At 41.0% G+C, this 21,495-nt stretch overlaps 2 protein-coding genes across 5 annotated transcripts in view; both read right to left on the bottom strand.

Moving 5' to 3' along the window:
- Window positions 1-17,228, bottom strand: part of otud7b (OTU deubiquitinase 7B) — a 30,765-nt gene extending 13,537 nt beyond the window's left edge. For all 4 annotated transcript variants that reach the window (XM_076737225.1, XM_076737226.1, XM_076737227.1 and 1 more), the window contains exon 1: window positions 17,025-17,228. The gene's annotated coding sequence lies outside the window, so the exon portion shown is untranslated. The remainder of the gene's footprint in view (window positions 1-17,024) is intronic.
- A 367-nt stretch (window positions 17,229-17,595) lies between these two features.
- Window positions 17,596-21,495, bottom strand: rbm8a (RNA binding motif protein 8A). The gene is made up of 6 exons (XM_076738299.1): window positions 21,378-21,495; window positions 20,751-20,810; window positions 20,560-20,637; window positions 20,012-20,148; window positions 18,328-18,464; window positions 17,596-18,086 (listed from the first exon to the last, which is right to left on the bottom strand). Exons 1-6 carry the CDS (start codon window positions 21,442-21,444, stop codon window positions 18,038-18,040), a joined length of 528 nt encoding a protein of 175 aa, XP_076594414.1. The 5' UTR covers window positions 21,445-21,495; the 3' UTR covers window positions 17,596-18,037.

Raw genomic sequence — 21,495 nt, 5'->3', positions numbered from 1 at the left:
TTTCAGATCCAACTAAAGATTAGGCCACACTAATATTATTAGTGTTATGCTAACTGTAGAATTAGATTCCAGTGGTTCCTGCATAGGATGTTTCTGAATCGAGTGATCCCATTTCAGTGTTGTGAAGTCCAAAAGTCCAAATTTACTGAAAAAAGAGAGATGTATTCAGTTCCAAAATGCACACTTTTTTGCTGTGGAAAAAAACAGTTTGCTCTCCCACATGCTGCACACATAAGTAGGCACGAATCTGTATGAACAGGGCAGTCTAGCATCAATATAAGCCTCAGGACGCTATTATTATTTCATCATTATTTTTTGCCTTTATTGGATTAGCCTGCTGCCCCATGTATTCATGCTGATGAAACTGACAAGTTATGCTAATTAACGAAAGCTTGTTTAATACTAAAAAAAAAAAAAAGACACTAACTTATTTAATCCAATGAACCACTTTAATCAAAATGAGGATTTAAATATTTTTTAGGGTGAAAACGTCAAAAAATATGATGAAAGTCATTCAAAGCTTCATTTGAAAACCTCAACAGGAGCTTCAAATGCAAGGAAATGGCATTTAGTACAGCCGGAGCGGTTTGGTTTCACAGTAAAGTATGAAACACAGATGCAGACTCGGGACTCTGAACACTGGCAACAAGACACTAACTTGTGACACCAGTCTCACATGAATGAGTCCAATGCATGAGGCCTGTGTGACGCAGTGCATCACAGACAGCCAGAAAAAAAGCACAGTGAAAAGGGTGATGAAAGTGAGGGGCTGTGGACAGAAAGCACCAACACAAACTAACAAAAGGCTGGCTGTTGTCACTCTGGGCCTGTAACATCGGCCATTCCTGTGAACCCACGCTGAAGAATGTAATGTAATGTCACGTGGCTCTCCTTCAAAATCACCTCTAAAGCACAACTATCCTTGCAGATGGTGTCATAGAGCGCTCAGACCATAATAATAATAATAATAATAATTCACCAATCTGTATGCACAGTGAAAGTGGTATTATTTATTTCTTTATTTACTGGATCAGATTTGAGAGTACATTAGCAAGTCAGATCAGCCTAAATGAGTCAAACATTATTATGGAAAGTTGTTGCTACGCGTCTTGGTCAGGGATGGAAAGATTACTAGGACATTTTATTCAAGTAACACTATTTGTGTAAAAATCTACTCTGATACAAGTAAAAAGCAGGTCAGCTAAAACGCACAATCTGAGCAATGTTAGTGCCTTACAAGGAAAAGGGGAGGGTGGAGGGAGGATGAGGAAAGAATTTGTAAGTGATGATGTTATATGACAGATCACCTAAATTAAAGGACACATTTAGGCTACAAAATAAGGTGCATCAACATGTCAGAATACACACATCATTCCACAGAGCCTGCATTGGCAAACTAAATACATATTTCTTTTCTATAGACGTCACTTTGCAGACTGCACTCATGATCAATTACACAACTGCCTAACTACAACCAACCAGAAAAGAGGATAAAACTAAACAAATGTGACAAACAATAAATAAAAAGAGCTATGGACACCACAGTGGGCGTAATAAAGATTATTAATAGAAATGAAATAGCTTGCTTCTTCTTATAGAGTTAACATCAGAATAAAACATTACCAAGGCAGACGTACAACATATAAACAACGTAAACCCCAAAGCAGCTGCAAGCAAAAAAAAAAAAAAAAAAAAGCAAAAAGAGAGCTGAACAGGTTTTCACAACATGTAGTGAGCACACTCAAACACTGACACACACCTTACACTGCACCACAGTGACTATGTGTTTATCATGGATCATGTCCTGCACAGTCTGCTGTGAGTCCCTCACCCTCTCTCGTCCTGATGCCCTCGTCAAAGTTTTCAAACATTTTGAGCTCAGTGAGCACGCTGCAGTCACAGCTGTGACAGGGATTACTATTAGAAACAACAGAAAGGCCTCCCACACCTCACTGAAGGTAAAGGTTCCTCAGCCAACCAGTCACCTCTAGAGGATCCACAGTGAGCATTTTAGCATTTAGCATGTTAGCTGGACCCAGTGCACCTGCTGGTCACACAACACACCATGGGAGTGTTTGATTTGGGTCACTGTGCCTACTTGCTCGATGGTGCAATAAATCTGTGAATAATTAAGGACGATGCAGCCTTTTTTCTTTTTTTGTACGTATGACAGACAGACAAACAGGTGAACAGACAGACGGAGAGACACACCAGCAGTGTCTCCTCTGAAGCTGCTGATTTAGCTCCTTTCTTTGGTCTCATTCTCACACATGCTGAAATGTTGCAAGAACAATACTTGAGATAAAAAATACTTAAGTAAAAGTAAAATTACAGATTTCTACAAATACTCAACAGTACACAAAGTGTGTACGCATAAAACAACTTTGTCTGACGACTTTGGTTATGGTTAGTTCCTGCACTGTTTTTTTTATTTGGTGCAATGTAATAAAACAAAACATATAAGACAGACTTAAACAATGGTGGACTTGTCAGAACATACCGTCATTAAGACAGAGCATTAAAACCATTTATGACATCAAACAGCACCGAGGGTGTGGTGGACTACAAATTTAAGATAAATTCTAGGGTGTGTGTGCTGTGAATTTTCAATATGACAGCCATTAAAAAAATAAATAAATAAAAATTGTATTCAAGAAAGACCCTTGTGTGGATTACTGGCTAACATTAACAGCACTGCTGCCAACATGGGGCAGTCAGTGATTTGTGTCTGGGATGGCTGAGCTTTTGTCTGGCAGGAGGGCTTACGTAACAGGAGCTGCTGACAACACGTGGGTGCTGAGCTGAGGGCTGGGAGAATGGCCTGGATCACAGAGAGAGAGACAGAGAGGTCACCACAGCCCACTGCGTCAGCCCTCGGTGGGCTGAGAGGGTCAATTTACTGCTGGGACTGAGGACACAAGTTTGTTTTGCTCGCCTTTAGATGATTTACGAAGAACTCCTCTAAAGGAATGCATGGCCTCACGTTTGAGATGCTACCTACATTCAACACCAGGAAAGACAACTGAGTACAGCCACCATCTTCTACTGTTGACCAATGAGCAGCTGAACGGGTGGAGTTTAAAGGCATCGTTTTCTGACAGGGGGCTCAACAAGCCCGATTCTCAAGCCTGACAGAAAAGACAAGTGCAAACTAGAGTATGTGACTTAGCTAAAAATGGCAGTTACTTCCTGAAGATGTAGAGAAGAAGATAAAGACACTGATGTGTGAGAAAGAGAAATGTGTAAAAAGCCACCGGCCAAATGGTGAAACAGCTATGTAACCAAGCAGTAATACACCGAGGGGACAATTTTAGATGTGATCTGCAAAAAAAGCTAGCCTGGTTCCAAACAGCTGAATCACTGTTCACATGTCTGATTTTTCGGTGAACAAAAACTAAATGTCAATTCAGCCTGATAATCAGGCTGAATTAAAAGCCTCAAGAAATAAGAATAAAGCATCTTAATCTGCTGCCAGTACCACCCTAATACTAGTTTTCCATTCATACTTGTTTCATTTCTATTACCAATCTAAATTAACATAGTTGCTGCTGCTGTCATTGTCTTTGTGGTTGTACAGTTCAGACAGGATTTAGGTGTGTAGGTACAATCTGCTGCTATCAGCCTGGGGTGAGGCCAATACTCACTGTTAACAAGCAAAACAAGATAAGGAGCACAAGGAGAGAAACGCACAATAAAATGAACGACACACAAAGGGCCAGGGCCAAAGACGAGGCCTTTACACGACCGCATGCAAAGGACGATAGTGCTGTAAATGCTTTTTCATGCTTCAGCGTGTAGGCTACTCACGCAAAGGTCATTCAATATGGCATGACCTAAATAATGAAATAACAAAGAACTGTATCATTTTACAATGTGGAAGAGGAGCTGTGGGAACATATCATTTATTAACATGAACCAATAAACTGCACCCTTAAGTAAAGAGCACATAATTTCACAATCCAAAATTTCTTTGGCCATAAAAGCTTACAGGTAAAAGTCTTTATGCACTATTAAACCCAAAACCGGAGCTGATGTTTTTGGACCCTTGTGGGCTGCAGAAACAAGTTGTGAACACAACACTGACAAATCATCATCTTTTACGTTGATACGGTGAACTTGTTGCTCTGCATCAGTTGCAGAGCAACATTATCACCTAATTGGATTTGTGTTTGTGTCCACATAATAAATATTCACTCTTTTTGCTGTGTTTTGATCTCCATAAACTCCTGTGGGAAATCACCTGGTTGTTCCGCTACTAAAAGATCCACTATGTTCACCAGCAAGTCGCTAACTGTGTCTGATAGGTGAGTCTGAGAGTCTGAGGTACAGAAGGAACCTGAGCATTTTGTCTTTGTCAATCACTGAGACTACTACTCTTGTACTTACAGACATTGTATATGTAAACGAGTTAGCTTTAGTTTCATGCACAGACAGACAATTGTGTTATTCTTTGCATTAAAATGTCTGTCAATCAATTTGTGAGACAGAGCTGACAGGAGGAGGAGGAGGACGCTTTTTTACATGTGGATCACAGGTTGCATCTTTCACAGAACCGGCTTCTCCACATGTCATTAGCCTACGCTGGGCTACCTACAGCAGATTCCCATGAGCAGGGGAAACAGGGTGATGGACTGTAATGTGTCTACAATGGAAGATTCACCAATTTATATCTGACTCACTACAGTTACATTCATGTGAAACATGAGACTTCCTTTACAATTAAGAGATTTACAAGAGGCACACACTACACCTGAATAGACGCTTAACAATGGCCAGAGCCGGAGAATTATTTTACTATCAGCACAGTTTGTGGTGAGACTTTACCAAATGAGGATGACTGAGTCGTTCCGTTTCCCTTTAATGGTCAAGACATGATGAATGGCCACACCTATAAATGTGGTAAGTTCTATTTTAGTTCAATCACATAAACCTTTCCTGTGATCTCAGCAAATGAAACACACCCTATCAGTCTTGCAAAACAATATGAGTAATGAAATAAAGAGTAAGCAAACAGGGAAGGGCAACGTGGCTGGTGGGAGTAAGAGCAGGAATGATAAGTGGTCTAGAGTGATGGTGGGATAGAAAGTTAAACTTTCCACTCTTTGGACAGAACTATTAGTACTAACAGTTACAGCTAGACCAGTACATCGACCAAAATTATCTTAATGCATATATATCCTATCAGTGTATATGTATATAAAAAGTAACTAATGACTAACTAGATATTGCAGTTCTGATATGCCAAACTAGGCTAATTAACAGTGTCTCCTGTACATTGATTGTAAACCAGAGAGCACTGACAAGTAATAAGTATCTTGGTCGCAATTCTCTAAAAACAAAACCAACCCTATCAGGATCTTGTTGTGTTCTTTTACTGAGATAAGTTCCATCTCCTGATATAACATTATCAGACTTTTTAAGCTCTGAAATATCAACATCAGCCTCAAAAGTCCAGTATCAGCTTGGCTATACTGACAGCTAACAAGGGAAATTTGGAGAGACTTAAATCTCCATGATTGATGCACTAAACTTGGTTAATGAAAGTATCCTAAATAGTAAACAGATACATTTTTCATTGCAGCCCCTGAACGCAACATTACACATCACACTTGATATCATGTCAATGCATCGTGGCAACTGTCAACAAAATGCAAGTAGATGCAGAGTGTTGCCCTCTCCCAGTGGAAATGGACAAACACTGTTATTTAAGACAGTTTGTGAGGATGCAGCTGCAGAGATGAAAAAGGCTCATCTCAAGCGTTAGTACAGGCAAAACTGGATGAGCTGCAAGGACAAATGCACTTGGATAAAGTTAACACTCTTCTTCGGAGTTTGCGCGGTCAGTAAGCAGCTTTCACAAGACCACATTCTGTGTTATGCAGGCAAGTTTGGTGGTGAGCGAGCTAAGGGCTAAGAACCTGAAACCTCATCCACAAGGAGAACTGTGTGAAGGACGCCTTCTTGCTGCTGCAGAGCTGCTAGAACCGGACAAAGTAAAACTGTTCAAAAGTGTCAGTTTGTCTGGAATGATTCACAGAGATGAAGAAAAACCTGACATGGATACTAAGTGATAGCAAGTGTCTGTGATTTGTCATTCATGGTAGACATTACCAAGTATCTCTCAGAGCTGAACCTCTGGCTGCAGCCAGCTTCTCAGCTCTCTGCTTTCAAATGTGAAATCATTTGAAGTGAAATTAAAGCTGTGGCAAGTGCGAGAGAGAGGAAACACTGCATTTTCCTACTCTGCAAGAACAAAAGCCTGCTACAACACCTGAATATGCTGCTGAGCGTGAGACTCAGACTCAATTCTGCTCAATACCAGTAGCATCATCAACATCACTACCATCTGACATCAGACGCCTTGCCACAGAGAAGCAGTTCCAGTCAATTGCAGTGCTGCACCAGTATTGAGTATGGCTCTTGAAGGATGTTATAAAAACTGAAATGGCACTCAATAGGAAAAAGGTTCCCCAACCTTGGGCTAGTGAGTCAAAGGCCCATTTTTCAAATGCTGCAGAAACAGGGCTGGGTCAGCTGTAAACAATCAATCACAGCAAACACCTTACAGCGGAAGAAAACCAGAAGAGAAAGAAAAACAAAGGTGTGGTAAGATGGTAGTCCTTCAGCTGTCTTTATCAGTGGAGTGCTGTAATCTGGTTACCGACTGAGCCCAGTCAGCCTACACTGCCTCATTATATAACATGAGAGCTACAGCTGGGAAGGAGGCTGATCGCTGCCTGGCTAGGAACGGAGGAACACCAAGCCCTTTACCCAGCTCTTCCAAAGTTTCTCTCAGCTCAACAGAGCAGTACAATGGCTCTGCTGCACATGTATTATGCAGACTGAATCTCTGCTACAGGATGCTTAAAAAGCAAAGGGGTTAAAAAAAGAAAAGGCTTATCAGTGGACCCTAAAGCCTTGGACAAGAAAACGCACAACAAAGCAAAATCCTTGCTTGGTGTAGCATAATATTCTATAGGGCAGCACGATGTAAACACATCCATTACAGAATAGAAAAATTGCTTTTCCTGAGAAGAAAAGTGGAAGACATCTCAGTCACTTTTTTGTGCAACATCAGTTGTCTTCAAGGGCAACTGGGTGCATCATATGAAAAGTATAACGCAGGCACATTTATTTCCAAGGGCTTGCATAACGTTAAAGCATATGAGAAACACTGCATTGTAAATACCCCACAAAGGCTGCTCCAGAGAGAGGTTTGCATAGCAAATCGAGTCAATGCTCTTCGTCTTATCTCAAAGTCAAATTAATTCGTTTATAAAGCACTTTTAACTAATATTTTCACCATAGATGAGAGAGCCCAAGGGTTCACCTTTAAGTAATAAAAGGAAAAAGCAAACAGCACAAAATTAAAAATTCTGTTAGCCTGGCAATGTTAGCCATTACTTCCGACTCTGCTTGTAAACTGCTGCCTCACTAATTCACCCACTCAGCTGAGCAGATGTGCTTGACCATTATTGAGGGAGGGGACTGATGCTGTGAGTTCCTATTGGTTGACAAATCACAAATCAATACAGTAAATTGGAGTGTGACCATTTCCCTGGACAAAAGGAAACATACCAGTAAGCTGGTCATTGGAGAAAAATCAATAAAACCCACTGAACTGCTGCAGAGCGGAACATCCACAGAGCTATTGTTGACATGTGAATTATTAGGACCGAGTGGACCATGGAAAAGTGCTTCTGCATGTGAACCAAACAAAGCTTTTGTCTTTTGCAGAGCTAAGAAACCTGATGTGGCTGCAACAAGGACTGCTTCTTCCCAAATAAGGACATTAATTATCTTTCACCACTTGCCTACACTGTAAGAAATATCAAGCTAATCGAGTACTTACAAACAAGAGGGAATTCAAAATTTTACAGTAGGAAAAAAACAGCCTCCCTACAAGGAAATCAAAACATGTTTGAGAAAATTCCTTAAGCGTATATATTATTATTAGTCTGGGATAACATTTTTGCAGTGTGAAACGTGTAGCATGCACATTCCACCCCTGATGAAGGCTGGACCACCAGCTGTGGGCATCTGTGTGTGTAATGCGCAAGACAACACCAGTGTGAATGCACACCCAGCTGATGTCAGAGATTCCACACCGTGCCTGCCCTCTCGGAGGCCATGCCACTCGAGCTGGTCTCGTCCAAAAGCTGTCCAGTCATCACACAAAAATGTGCCAAGTCTAACTTCCCTCTCGCGGCCTCCCTATCACTCTTGCTGGCTCAGAAACATCCAAACCTGATCCGTGTGAACTCAGCAACCAGCCTTTTTGTCCATGAGAGCTCAAGGCAAAATAAGGTGAGGAAAACCAGATCTACTTACAGATCATGAATTTGAGCTCATTTGTATTGTTTGGAGTGTACAGAGCCATAAGATGTGTTAACCTCAGGTTGCTGTAGCTTTGAATTTCACCACTGAGCTAATGCAACTGAAAAAGTTAATCTGATTTAAAAATAGTTCACAGAATCCATGCAACACATGGAACAAGAAAAAAAAAGGTGCTTAGGTCTATAATTAGTATTGTTCATACGGAAATTGTTCCTTAACGCCTATTAGACACTAGTCTGCCTGCTCTGAGTATCTATCCATGCATCGAAACCAGAGTAATAACAACTGTGTAAGCACAACTACAACTGAGCACCAGCGCATGCAGAGAATCACCACCTAATCTCTGAGTTGCTAGAATTAGAGCAACCTCCTGTTTGAGATACTCTAAAAATAATCTGCTCATAATCACAGTTTAAACATAGAAACCCTGCACTGTGCAGAGTTCAAAAACAGATGACAGCTAACATTTAAACTCTGTCAGGAACAAAACGCTCTGGTGAATGCCTCATGCCTGAATTAAAGACAATCATATGTTGGTGACGTCAGCTGCTCTCTCAAAGCTTGACATCCAAGCATACTTCCAAGTTGGGCCTAATTTTCATTAACAAAAAGACAATGATACCCTGGAGGCTGCACTGTTCTGAACACAGCACAGCAAGCAGAGTTAGGGCAGGCACCCACTTACAGACAGGATGGGTTCAAGTGAGGTTTTACATGACGTAAATTCATCTTGCAGTGTGCCCACAGGTGACAAGGTGTAAATCTGATTCGGGAAATGGGACGTGGCTTCAGACAAAACGTCTCCTAGCCCGTGGAAGACATATTAGAGTGCTTCATAGTGGTTCCCTTCAGCCTAATGTGGACTCTTGCTGTTATTCACTGCAGCAAAGTAATAACAGCCAAGTGCAGCCAATTGAAATGGGCAGTATTAGCTTCTGAGCACAAGTGTTTATCAAAGTGTCTGAGAGCTGACGTCATGGTGTAGCAGTGCATGTAGCAGGAATCTCCAAACTCAAGAAGTTCCCTAAGATACTGTACAGCCTGCCAGTGCCTGAATGAGGCATTGGCATAACAGAGAAAGCATCTTCAGAGTATATTTTCTGGACAAAACCAGAAGTCTCTTTCTCCATATGGATACAGTAGTGGCAATAATTTTTTGTTAGACAATAAATAGGTCTACCCACACGTTTTCCTCTGAAACACGATGTGTCTGACAGCAGCTGGTGATTTCTGGTCCATAGGCCCTATGATTCAGCTTGAGATAGCCATAAGTAAGACTGGGGAATATTCACATTTTAACTCTATATTTGCTTTTTTCAGATGTGACATAATTATTACAAAAATATTTTAATGACTAAATGATTGTCAACATTTAAAGTGTTACATGTCTCTGTGTATAACTCAGTCTTCAAGCTATCAGACTTGTTATTATTACTGCAGGACTATTATATTACTGTGTTTATCATTTTATCTATATCATCTGCTGCTTTAAGTTGCAGTTTTTTCTTTCTACCAGTCTGTCTGTAGCGGTGGTTTATTAGGCAGCCTATTAAAGCTGGCCTCAGAGGTTCCTAGCTTGTGCCCGGGGCATGTCACTGCAGTCAGGCCCAGTAATCACCAGTCAAGGAGTGCTAATTAACAGCCACATGAAGCAGGCTACTGTGGAGAGGGCTAGAGGGGACCGTAAGTGGCATTCCCACATTCCACACAGAGACCACATTACATTTTGCACACTGCAGTGGAGACCTGAAACAGCAGAAAATGTAATGAGGATATCTGATCCTCTAAGTGAGTGAGGGAAGTGGAAGCTAATCTGCCATCAATGCATAACTGTTTTAGAGATGTGCACAAAGCGAAACCCTAAACAAGACATTCAGAGTGATTGCTGCAGAGCGTCCAATGCAAAGTGTTGCTGCGCCTCTGAGGGACAGCAGCATGGAGGTAGATGGATAAATTGCTTCACTTAGTGAACATTACGCATTGGTTTCAGTATTCCTGAAAGCGGCCAACCTTAACTCCAGACTCTGAGGGTGAGAAGTCCTCATTCAGCCCTGGCAGCCTCTTTATCGATTTTTCACCTTTGTGAAGAAATACAAGCCTCTGCAACCATCTGAACACTGCCCACCTATTTATGAGCAGAGAGTGGGGAAATTCAACAGTGAATTACAACATATGCAACATGACTGCAATACAGACTTTTGGTACAAAACAAACTACAAGAATCAGGATCTTTTCCGTAATCTATGTATATGTAGCAATACAATTTTTTTGTCAAAGTTGTGCAAGTCAGACTGATAGACATCTAAATATCTAAAGCAGAAACCACTTCTCAATTTGTTCTGTGACACTGATAACAAATAATATCTCTGGGTTGGCAATGATGCCAAAATATCCTTCTTGCTTAGTGTACAAACAATGTGCTTGTTATTACATAATTCACATTTAGAAGGCAAGCTAGATGACTGCTCTTAATTTGCATATTAACCCTTGAGAAATATAAGACATTTCTTAGGACACTAATTTGAACCTTACACTGCAATGTTTAGACTTCATTTAATCCACTCCTGTAAAACAAGAGTGCTGCAAGAGAGGAAGAAGCTTCGAAATGCAAAAAAGGCTTTAACACTGGAAACAAAATGGAGCTACAACTTGCAACTACCATGTTGCAAGACAGGACCAATTCAAATGCTCAAGATCTACCCCTGCTAAATCAGCCTGAATGTGAAGCCAACCAAACTCTGCTAGATCTAAAGCCAGTGGCTAAACGAGCACCCGCCTCTGCAGGCGGGCAGCACTAACGCTCATGTGAATCCCCACGTGCTGCAGGCCAGGCCCTGTACACAGCAGGGCTACTTCACGTCACTCCCTGTGTGATGTCATCCTGGGTGACAGGCTCCTCATCAGGGCTGTGTGTGGGATTAGTCCTGCTGTCCTGGATCAACAGGGCAGGGCGTGAGGGACCGCTGCCTTCTAGACTGCACAGGAGAGCTACACTCTTGTCCACAGGCTAAAGTGGGATCTAAACCTCATTATTCACCTGCTACAAGGCTTGGAAATAACTGTTAGCCCCTGAACAAATGTTCACAGATTTTGGCTGGAAGAGCTGATTAATTCACCAGCTGTAGCCACTTTGACAGGTGCCAATACAACACAATCAAAGCCTCCTCTGGAGGCTATGTTAGTTTTCAAATCCACCAGCTAACACTTGTTTTCTGTAGTTTCCTGTCGTATGAAAGCAATGGCCTGAGACCCTGAAGTAACTTTACTACAAAAGTAAGTCATATTAGGTTGGATTGAATTGATCTGTCAGCTATATGAGGTTTTGCAAACAGCACACTGATATATGAATTTTCAAAGCAACATTTCACAAAATAGCAATAGTGCGAAGAGGCCAATTCATCTGCAGGTTAGGAGTGCACCCTATCATATCATTCATGATTGTATGTTGTACCAATGACTGCGTTTACACGCCAACTTCCCAAAATAGGCCTTATTCTGAAAGGAGCATTTTTCAATTAACATATGTAAGATATGCTGATATTATTCAGCTTTTAGGGGCTTTCTTTGGACTAGTATACAGCACAATATAAGCATCTTAATTGAAGTTTTTACTGCAGTTTGTGACACACGGTAGAGATGCAGGCACAACAGAAATGCACACATTTCTGGTTGGAAGGAGAATTACACATACTTTTAAACATTACGAAATACTTAGATATCAGCAGGTCTTTTGAGATGTGCAAACACTGTGCGGCCAACCTTTTCAAGAAGGAGGCTGTGTTCATTAATCGGCTGCATGTGAATGCAAATTTTAGTGGAATCTTCATTTTCATTAGTCATGTAAACAACTTAGTAGGAATGTTGTCATTTTTGGAAAAAAGGACAAAAACTGAATATTATGTGAGTGTAAATGTAGTCAATGTGTCATATCATATCATTAATATGCAATTTAATTTCAATGACTTGACTATATACTGCAGTAACAAGCAGAAAGCAAAAGTAGCATTGCTGCCAAAAACAATAGTGACTTAAAAAGTGTGAAAGGGCTCTGGATGTAAAAGGCCAGGTCTGCAACAAACTACAGTAACATGTAAACAAGGAAGGAAGAAGATAATGGCAAAAAAAGAGAAAGACAGCAAAGTTATTATACCATATTTCACAAATCTCAGTTCAAAGACACCCAAAAAGCATGTGAGAAGAGTGCAGCATCTTATCTGAAGTCCAAATAACCAAATAGACTTTTTCAGATTTTATCATATCATCAAAAATATAGTCATCAAATAACTACCCTACAACATTGTTTCATTAGTTTAAGGTAAATCACCCACCCTTACAGCAGATGCATTGATCAAAAACAGCAAAATTACTTCAACATAAGAGAAGGATTCTTCATTTTCGTGACCATATATCACAAAGCTGACAAATAGCTTTGAGGAAAAAGCAGCAGCAGTGACAAGCAGGGATGTGACAGACACAACAGACAATGACAAATGCTGCTTACTGGCACGCAGCCCAAAATGATCAACCTTCGTAGCAGTGTTTTCAACGGTAACTTATACACCTTAAAATTTCAGTCCTGTTTTTACTAAAGTTATGGTGTTATTTTGACAGTGATACATCAAAATGTGCCAAAATTTCTGACAGGACAGGCAAGGCTGAGGTTTTGACTGGTGGCAGGTATAATCGTGATTATTAATTTCCCACCCTGTGCAGTATGTAGAGGAGGAAAAGGTGAAGAGCATTAAGTAACTGATACGTTAAGCTCTCATTACCATGGCTTCTCTTGTGGGAGTGACGTTTCATGCTGTATGGGATTATGGCTGCTCCGTTGGTACGAAAGGCTATAACTTTCCTCATATAACCGTTCCATCCTACTTCACAGTCCCTTCTATTGTTTACCAGCTCTGTCTACCTAATTATAATCCCAAAGCATTCAGTGCAGGCCTAATGTCCACAACTGCTAGCACCCAGGTAGATGCCTCAGTTCTAGGTCTCTCCACCCTAACACAAACAGCCCTGGGCACTGCCTGACTGCTGTGTCACAAGACTGGCAGGCAACCAGCCATGCTGGGGAGGGTGGGGCTCCACAGAGTTTTATGAGTTGCTGTCTGGACACAGAGGCCTCTCGGAGACAAGCCACCTATTGATCCCTGTCTCACTGTGGCAGCGTGGGGACGAAGGTAGTATACTCTTTCGTATCACATCTGTTCCTGTCATTTTGAACGGTGGGACTTAGAGATAAGAACACAGATGCATGGATGTATAGGCATGAAATCTAGGATATGTCATGTCGTCATCTGGACCGTGATGAAGGCTGCCAAGTGTCCTAAAAGAACCAGTTAGTAGGCTCAGCTCCCACTTCATTACCTACTCTATGGTGGATGTGTACACTGTAAAATTGAGACATACATGTACACTGGACACAAACATCACGTGGTTGTCCTACTAACCTGAAGAAGCAGTCATCTATTTACTTATTAATCTCACTGTGTTTGAGAGATCCTATGGGAATACCTCCATGGCCAAATGGGACTGGCTCTGAAACTGACACTGGATCCCTGATGTACACACATACACACTTGGTGAACAGCTGTTTGGGGGAGCCCGTCGAGAGACAAATTTAAATTTTCATACCCTTTGCATTGCTGAAGCAGCGTGGTTACCCTGTGAAATACTATATTCACCAAGGCAGTCATAACAGCCACAGCGGCCCAGCACAAAAACAGTAAGTTAGATCCATGTTAAAGACATTAGGCAAGGCAAGGCAAGGCAAGGCAAATTTATTTGTATAGCACAATTCATACACCAGGCAATTCAAAGTGCTTTACAGAAGCATAAAAATACATTAAAATCATACATTTCAAAGAAAGAAAGAAAGAAAGAAAGAGATTAGAAGAGAATAGAAAAATAAAAATAAAATACAATTAAAGGAAGCCAGTAAAAGACAATAATTTAGTGTTTAAGACAATAATCTAGCATTTAAAATGATTACTTTAAGTAAAAGCTGTAGCGAATAATAATGTTTTCAACTCTGATTTAAATGAGCTGACAGTTGGTGCAGACCTCAGGTGTGCAGGGAGAGTGTTCCACAGGTGAGGAGCATAATAACTGAAAGCTGCTTCACTTTGTTTGGTTCTCATTCTGGGAACACACAGTAGACCTGTCCCTGATGACCTGAGAGGTCTGGATACTTCATATGGAGTTAATAAATCTACAATATATTTCGGTCCTAGACCATTTAATGCTTTGTAGACCAACAGTAAGATTTTGAAGTCTATTCATATTAAGGATATGAAAGATAGTTGAGACAGTAACACAAAACCTTTGAGAGAAGTAATGCTCCAAACTACAAGTTTTCCACCAGAAAGACAAACAAGTTAAACTGCCTGCTTTGTGAAACTGCAGTATAAACAGGGACTCATGCTAATTCATTGCTGGTCTACCCTCCATTGTGTAATCATATGACTTTGCTATGTGTCACAGCAAAACAGTGTGCATATAATTCCACTGCCACCAGGTCTTGCAACTTTGCAACTTCAAAATGATAGTTCTATAACAAACCCTTTTCCACAGGCATTTACAAGTCTCTACACATACTGATCATTTTAGAAAACAGTAAAAATGTTTCACCATTCTCATCAATCTGCATCATTTTCAAACGAGGGCACTGTGAAATGCTTACTGCAGCTCATTTGAACGCTGCCGGAGATCTCTGCACGATAAGCTGCAAATTGCAAGCCACACATTTTCATTTGGATCAACAAAATTCAAATGGTGCAAACAAAATCAAATAGCAGCAACTCACAGCACAAAGGCTTTAAAAACATTCTGCCTTGCTCTGCGAAGCTGGAAGCTGGTTGAGAGTGGATTTACTGGGTGTTTTCTACGTTGACCAATGGAGCCATTCCAGTATTAACAAACCAGCTCCTGTCATGTACCTTTAACTGTGTTTATGTTGTGTTGAGTGATGAAAAAAAACCTTTTATCTCAAGATACTTTTCCTTTTACACCCTGCCAGTCTGGAATCTGAATTGCATAGGGAAGGATGCTACACCCTACTTAAAATACTTGCCCGAGGTGCTCCCTGCACTGCTGTACACATCAATATGTCCCTTGAAGTGCTGAGGACATGCACAATGAAGCCTGACAATGCAACCTTACACACACTCACAAAGACTGTGCACCAGGGTATGAAAATCTTTTTCATCGTCAAGACATAGTGTCTGGTGGATTCCAGACCTTTAATAAATTCATCATCTGCAGTGATACAATAATGCATGAAGTCATGGCTGATTACCTGCCACGAGGACTGGTTCAGCACCCACAGTTATTAGCATGGAGCTGGTAGTTCAGTCTAACTTTCCACACTGCTTCGGATCAACAGTCTTCTGCAACTGTCAGACAGCTGTTAGTGTGTCCCGCATTTCAAACATCACCTTGCACAGCTACTAGAGGGAACAGAGGTACAGGTGGGAGGGCTGGATGTCATTCTCTTTCCTACTACACAAAACCTAGCTTCTTGAAATTCCATCAACCTTGTATGATGAGGTTCCAGCTTACTGCTGTGTGTGTTTCCAACAGGATACGGCTTTATAACAACATAAACAGCCCCTGTAGACCAAGTGCAGCAAAGAACTTGGTGTCCCAGCAAACAAAAGAGCCCACAAACACAAGTACCTGAATAATTCAAGGCAAAGTGTAATGCAACCCTTTCTCATCGAGAGAGAGAGGTTTGCATTGTTGGAAATGACTGCAAATAATCCAAGTCGTCAGTTTCGAAATGAGGACGGAGCACTGAACCTGATGAACAGCTAGCTCAGGCTAGACTCTCACATATCTGGCAGCAAGGTTTGGCAAGGAATGCCTCCCACTGCTGACTTGACTCACTCGATCAAGTTAGCCACTTAACGATAGCTTAATGAAACCGGTCGTTTTGGTGAGACATTAGGAAATACACGCGTGTGTAAACGGTTAACTCTAACAATTTTCCCTAAGCTGGTGCTTTAAGTAAATGTTACATCACACATGCACCTTAAATAAAAACCGGGCTCAGATAATCTGGATCGTGACTGCCAGCTCTTACAGAGCTAGCAAATAAAATGTAAATTCATTCTTAAGGCAAAAATATAACTGATGACAGGGCAAATATAAAATTGATCTCTCATTCAGCCCAACTTCAAAATGCAATGCTTAAACTGCACATAGTACATAGTAAACTGCACACTGACAGCTCATAAAGCTAATGTAATGTTCAGCAACCAATTCCGTTTCACCGACCTGCTTAACACGGCAAATAAATGCAGATCAATGCTACTGATGATGGCTTGTCCTAAATGTTGACTCTGAGCCAGCTATTATGGCTACGACTATTCTTTGGAACAAAATATCAACGAACAATACACATGCTTACATAAACGCATTTGAGCCGTTCCAACGCATGGGGTTCGTGCACCGTTTACACTCTGTCCAATAACTTTACTTTCACGCAATACACTATTTAATCACTATTTTAATTAACTACCATACGTGTGCATGGATCCTCATTACAGAGAACTGTTGTTCATTTTTCACTAAGTACATCGAACGGTAACGTTTGGCTAGCAAGTGGCTGCTTCAAGCCTGGCTAATCAGCAGCTAACGTTAGCTAACGTTAACGCTGGTAGCTAGAGTATCCCTTTACTGCTTACCTTGAGCGTCCTCGCAGATATTTTTTTCATCGTCCCATTTACTTTTCCAGCAAGTATCAACTTGTGAATAGTATGTACGTTTCCAAGACCAACAATTCTTAACTTTTTAGCATCTTCACGGGTGAAACTAAGCGTAAAATCCCAAACCGGACCACCACCGACAAAGTAATTTCTCCACCACTTACAACAACAACGTCAAGCGACGAATTGAATCCGCCCTCACGAAGAACCACCCAATCAGAGAGCAGAGTGTCTATTATTGACACTGATAATCACCAATGGTCATTCTCGGGGTCTTTGACTGATGCCGTCCAATAGAGTAAACACCAAATAGGAACGACAGAGTACAAAACATTCGCTTGCCAATTGGCTGCAGAAAAATAAGGGGCAAGGGGTTTAGTCCAAATAGCCTATGAGTGTTTCACGGAGTCCAGAGTGACAGGTGCTTTGGGGTTGACAAAATAGCCGGGGCGGCATCATTGCCTGGGTGAGGTCATCTGGGATGATGTAAACCCTACGTCATTAACAGTGCTTTAAAAAAAACACAAAGAACACATACAATAGGGCAGAATTTCAGCTTTTTAAAAGTTTAATTTTCCCCAAGCAATATAAAACAAAAAACTCCAACACAATACAATGCACATAACATTGAGGAAACTGAAACAAAATTTTGAGGGAATCATGAAAAACCACAAACATGTACTACCTACAAGTTGGTGTTGAAAGTAAAAACCTAGTTTCACTGACAGAGCTTTATGGATATCCTTAGGTTGCACTGTATGGCAGCATAAGCAAATTACAAAAAATTGAAAATGCTGCCAACAGGCCAATTTGTTATTCGTCTCCTAAGAAGAACAAGTCCTTATCTCAATATTTGAAACTGCACAGCTACATGCCCTAGCAACTGTACTCCAAAATATTGTACAAAAACACTGAAATTAGCTTCTTCTGAGAGGATTATAAACTGCCTGTCACAGTGACAGGCGACCCATGGAGCCAATAGTGAGCCAAACTCAACGCCGCCTCCTGTCTGGGCTTCTGCTACGTCTCCGTCCGCCAGTCCTGTGAAAAACCAGTTCAGTTATTGACACTAGAATATTAATTGGTTGTTCTACTATAAGAAAATGCATTACATAAATAATTTAGATCATACATTACTTTTATATAGATATCTTAAAATAACACCATCAAGGCTGGGTAATATTGCGATATCTATTCTTTCAAATAATATAATGAAAATCAATGGCAACAATTCCTTTACCAGCAAGGTTGAGACACACAGATAATCACAAACCACCCTCACCTCCTCTTGTTCTTGGGGGGCCCTCTGACAAATCCCCAGTCGACGCTGATAGGCTGGCCCATCAGGTCCTGACCGTTGAGCCCTTCCATGGCTGCCTGGGCTTCTTTGTATGTCTCATATTCAACCAGTGCATATCCCTGGGGACAGTTATCAGGACATCATGCCAATTATTGCATGTTTATAACATTATTGCTTTGGAATTTGGCAGAATTTGCTACTTAATACTACAACACTGTGCAGAACACAGAACTTCTTATCACTCAATAATCTAATAATGTTATCCAGTCTGACTACTATATCGGCCCTATTAAAACCAGTTAAAACCACCACATTTTGAACCTAGCACAGAAGCTTAGCCACCACTGTAATTTTTTTGTCTCTGGGGAATTGAAAGGTGACCAATTAAATGTGTAAGATTGTTACTACATTATGTTAATCATCGAACATCGTGTTAAAAACAGACACTATCTGGGCTTCGTTGAAATGACTGTGGAAGAAGAGTTTCAGGCTAAAGATGCTTTTTTTCTGACCTCATACTCATAACAATGCTGCCACCTTGTGGCTTCTGAAAAAGCGGAGGCATACTGTACATTCGGATGTTAAAACAAAAAAAACACAAAAACAATGGCTTAACTGTGCATATTAAACACTGCAAGTATTTGAAAAACCTTGGATACCTCTTCTGGATTTGCGCAGCATGCAGCCATTAGCAAGTGGTCAAGTACAATCACGTTTGCAGTACTTATATAGCTCAACATCACAAATTTGCCTCAAGGGGCTTTACAATCTGGCCAGCATACAACACCCTGGAGAAAATCCAGGAAGAGGAACACAGAAGGGCTCGCTCTCTCAGGACTAACAGGCATGCAACACTGTAGATGTCATGTTTACAGAACAAAGTAAAAACCACAGTATGGAGAATCAAGATTACAAAATTCTATAGGCTGTAAACCTCTATGGAGGATATGGATGCAGGAGGAAGCAGCAGTGACAACAAGGTTTACACGTACATAAAAAGCAACATCTTGCTTTACACAGACCTCAGAAGGGGTCTGGTTTCATACAACAAATGGACGGAAAAACATTTCTCATAATGTGATATTTTTTAAAAGTTACATAATATAATATATGCAGCTTTCAAATCTCTCCATCTGGAAAAAATATCATTTAAGCAACAAGGAGTGGGATTCGGAGAAGCTAGGGCAGATGTTCAATTTTCTGGTTGAGTCAACATGACTTCTCCAAGAGTATTTCCAGCCAAAGCATTCAAATAATTACATTTGGCTCACTGGATACCATTCTGTTCTGGATTTGAACTTGACATGCGCAGCTCTGTGGTGTCACCAGAAATTGTTAGGTGCATTAGTTGTGCTTCCAAGTGTTTTACAAACAGTGCAGGCCACCCATTTGTGTACCAAATTATCTTTTACAGAAAACTAAGCATTATTGTTTCTTTCTTATTCATTCATTTTAAATTAGATGCAAAAAGCACTACACAATATCCCACACACAACTAAAAATCACATTAGTAAGCAGTTACAGCAAGCAAGTGGCCAAGAGGCTGTGTTAATTAATTCTACAAAAATTAACAATAACTGATATACATCAACTGCATGCGGTTCATGAAATGAAAGACAAGCTAAAACTCTGAAACACACTAATGTGGGACAGTTATCTGTCTCACCTTGAGGTAGCCTGTTCGGCGGTCAAGGTTGAGATGCAGGTTCTTGATCTCTCCAAACTCTGAAAACTTGTCATGGATGTCTTCCTCTGTGGCCTCTTCATGTACGCCCGTCACAAACAGGATCCAGCCCTCCACAGCTGCAACAAGACAAACACAAGAAAAGGCATCAGGGGTCAAATAATGAAACAGGGAGCATTTTCAGTGAAGTACACTTATAATCCAAGTACAGCTTCGATTACTAAAGCTCTCATTCCATGCAAGGTGTGCCAATAAACACTGGTCTGACCAATGAAAGGCCCCCTGACCTCCAGTTTCTGCCTGCTACACTGACATTAATCCAAAAGCCAATAACTGCTCACAGTTGATGGATTTCAATTATTACTTTTGAGGACTGCTGTGAGTTAACCACATTCATAAATGACAGAAGGTTCGTACCTTCTCCTACCTTGATACATCACAGAGGAGCTTTAATGAGGCAATTTGTGAAGGTACGACTTTATTCTATTAGGTTCCATTTAACCTACATCTTTGAAATGAACTACACTTACATCTCTGAGGGCCTGGTTCGTCCCCGTCCTGTTCCACAGTATCATAGTCCTCTTTGATTCTGGACCTGGCTCCTTCCTCTGGAAACACAGAAAAACACTGAACTCTGCTGGCTGCTGTTGCCCAACTGCATGAAAAGGATTCAGCAGGAGATTAAATGAACCGATGCCACAACGATGGTAAGATAACTCACCTGAACCAAACCCTCGTCCTTTCCTCTTCTTGGCTTTCTCCTTCAACTTGTGGATGCTTTCTGAAGAGGGAAAGTTAAACAAGTCAAAATCAATACAAGTTTGACCACTAGCTAACAGTTGACGTTAGCTCACTACTGGGTTTATGGACCGTGGATACATTTTCTGTAGTGAACGCTGTAATTACATGAAAATGTGCACTAAATCATATGATACGGATTTGGAAAGTTTCGTCAGTGTATCTTACTGAAGTAGATAATGGAAGACTCGGAGCGTGCTAGCGGCGGCTAATAGCACGCTAATGTGAACAGAGTTATATAGTAAGGTAACGTTGATGTTAACTATATCCTTAAGCGAGGAAACTAATTAAACTAGCATTCGGCACGCTTTGCAGCTTGTAACAATCACAACCTAGTTAACTTAGCTTACAAATACCGTCTGAATGAACTACCTATGCGTTGTTAGCTTAGTGCTAGCTTGTTAGCATTTGTCAGGCCTGCTACCGCGCAGTTAGCGTTTGTAGGATTGTTGTCTACGTCCACTCTGCTGGTCTCAAGATTTACACATCAGTTGAAAGCCAGTGTTGTGGAGCATCTGCTACCAATAGTTGTAATGATAACTATTCTTACCATCACCATCCTCATCCATAGGAAAGTCCTCGCCTCCCGCCTCATGAAGGTCCAGTACGTCCGCCATGATGTCTGCGTGTGTCTACGGTTGATCTACGCAGCGTGCGTACGCACAACA

Source organism: Chaetodon auriga, chromosome 8, assembly GCF_051107435.1.
Source record: "Chaetodon auriga isolate fChaAug3 chromosome 8, fChaAug3.hap1, whole genome shotgun sequence".
NCBI classification, from domain to species: Eukaryota; Metazoa; Chordata; class Actinopteri; order Chaetodontiformes; family Chaetodontidae; genus Chaetodon; species Chaetodon auriga.
The sequence above is the reverse complement of the archived record's forward strand: the minus strand, read 5'-3'. Positions and strand labels throughout refer to the sequence as shown.

Excerpts from the sequence above, each read along its gene's own strand:
- rbm8a (XM_076738299.1), bottom strand. The coding sequence starts at position 21,444 with ATGGCGGACGTACTGGACCTTCATGAGGCGGGAGGCGAGGACTTTCCT. Across the intron at positions 20,811-21,377 it reads TATGGATGAGGATGGTGATG|AAAGCATCCACAAGTTGAAG; the intron begins GTAAGAATAGTT and ends TTCCCTCTTCAG. Across the intron at positions 18,465-20,011 it reads GCCGAACAGGCTACCTCAAG|GGATATGCACTGGTTGAATA; the intron begins GTGAGACAGATA and ends AACTGTCCCCAG.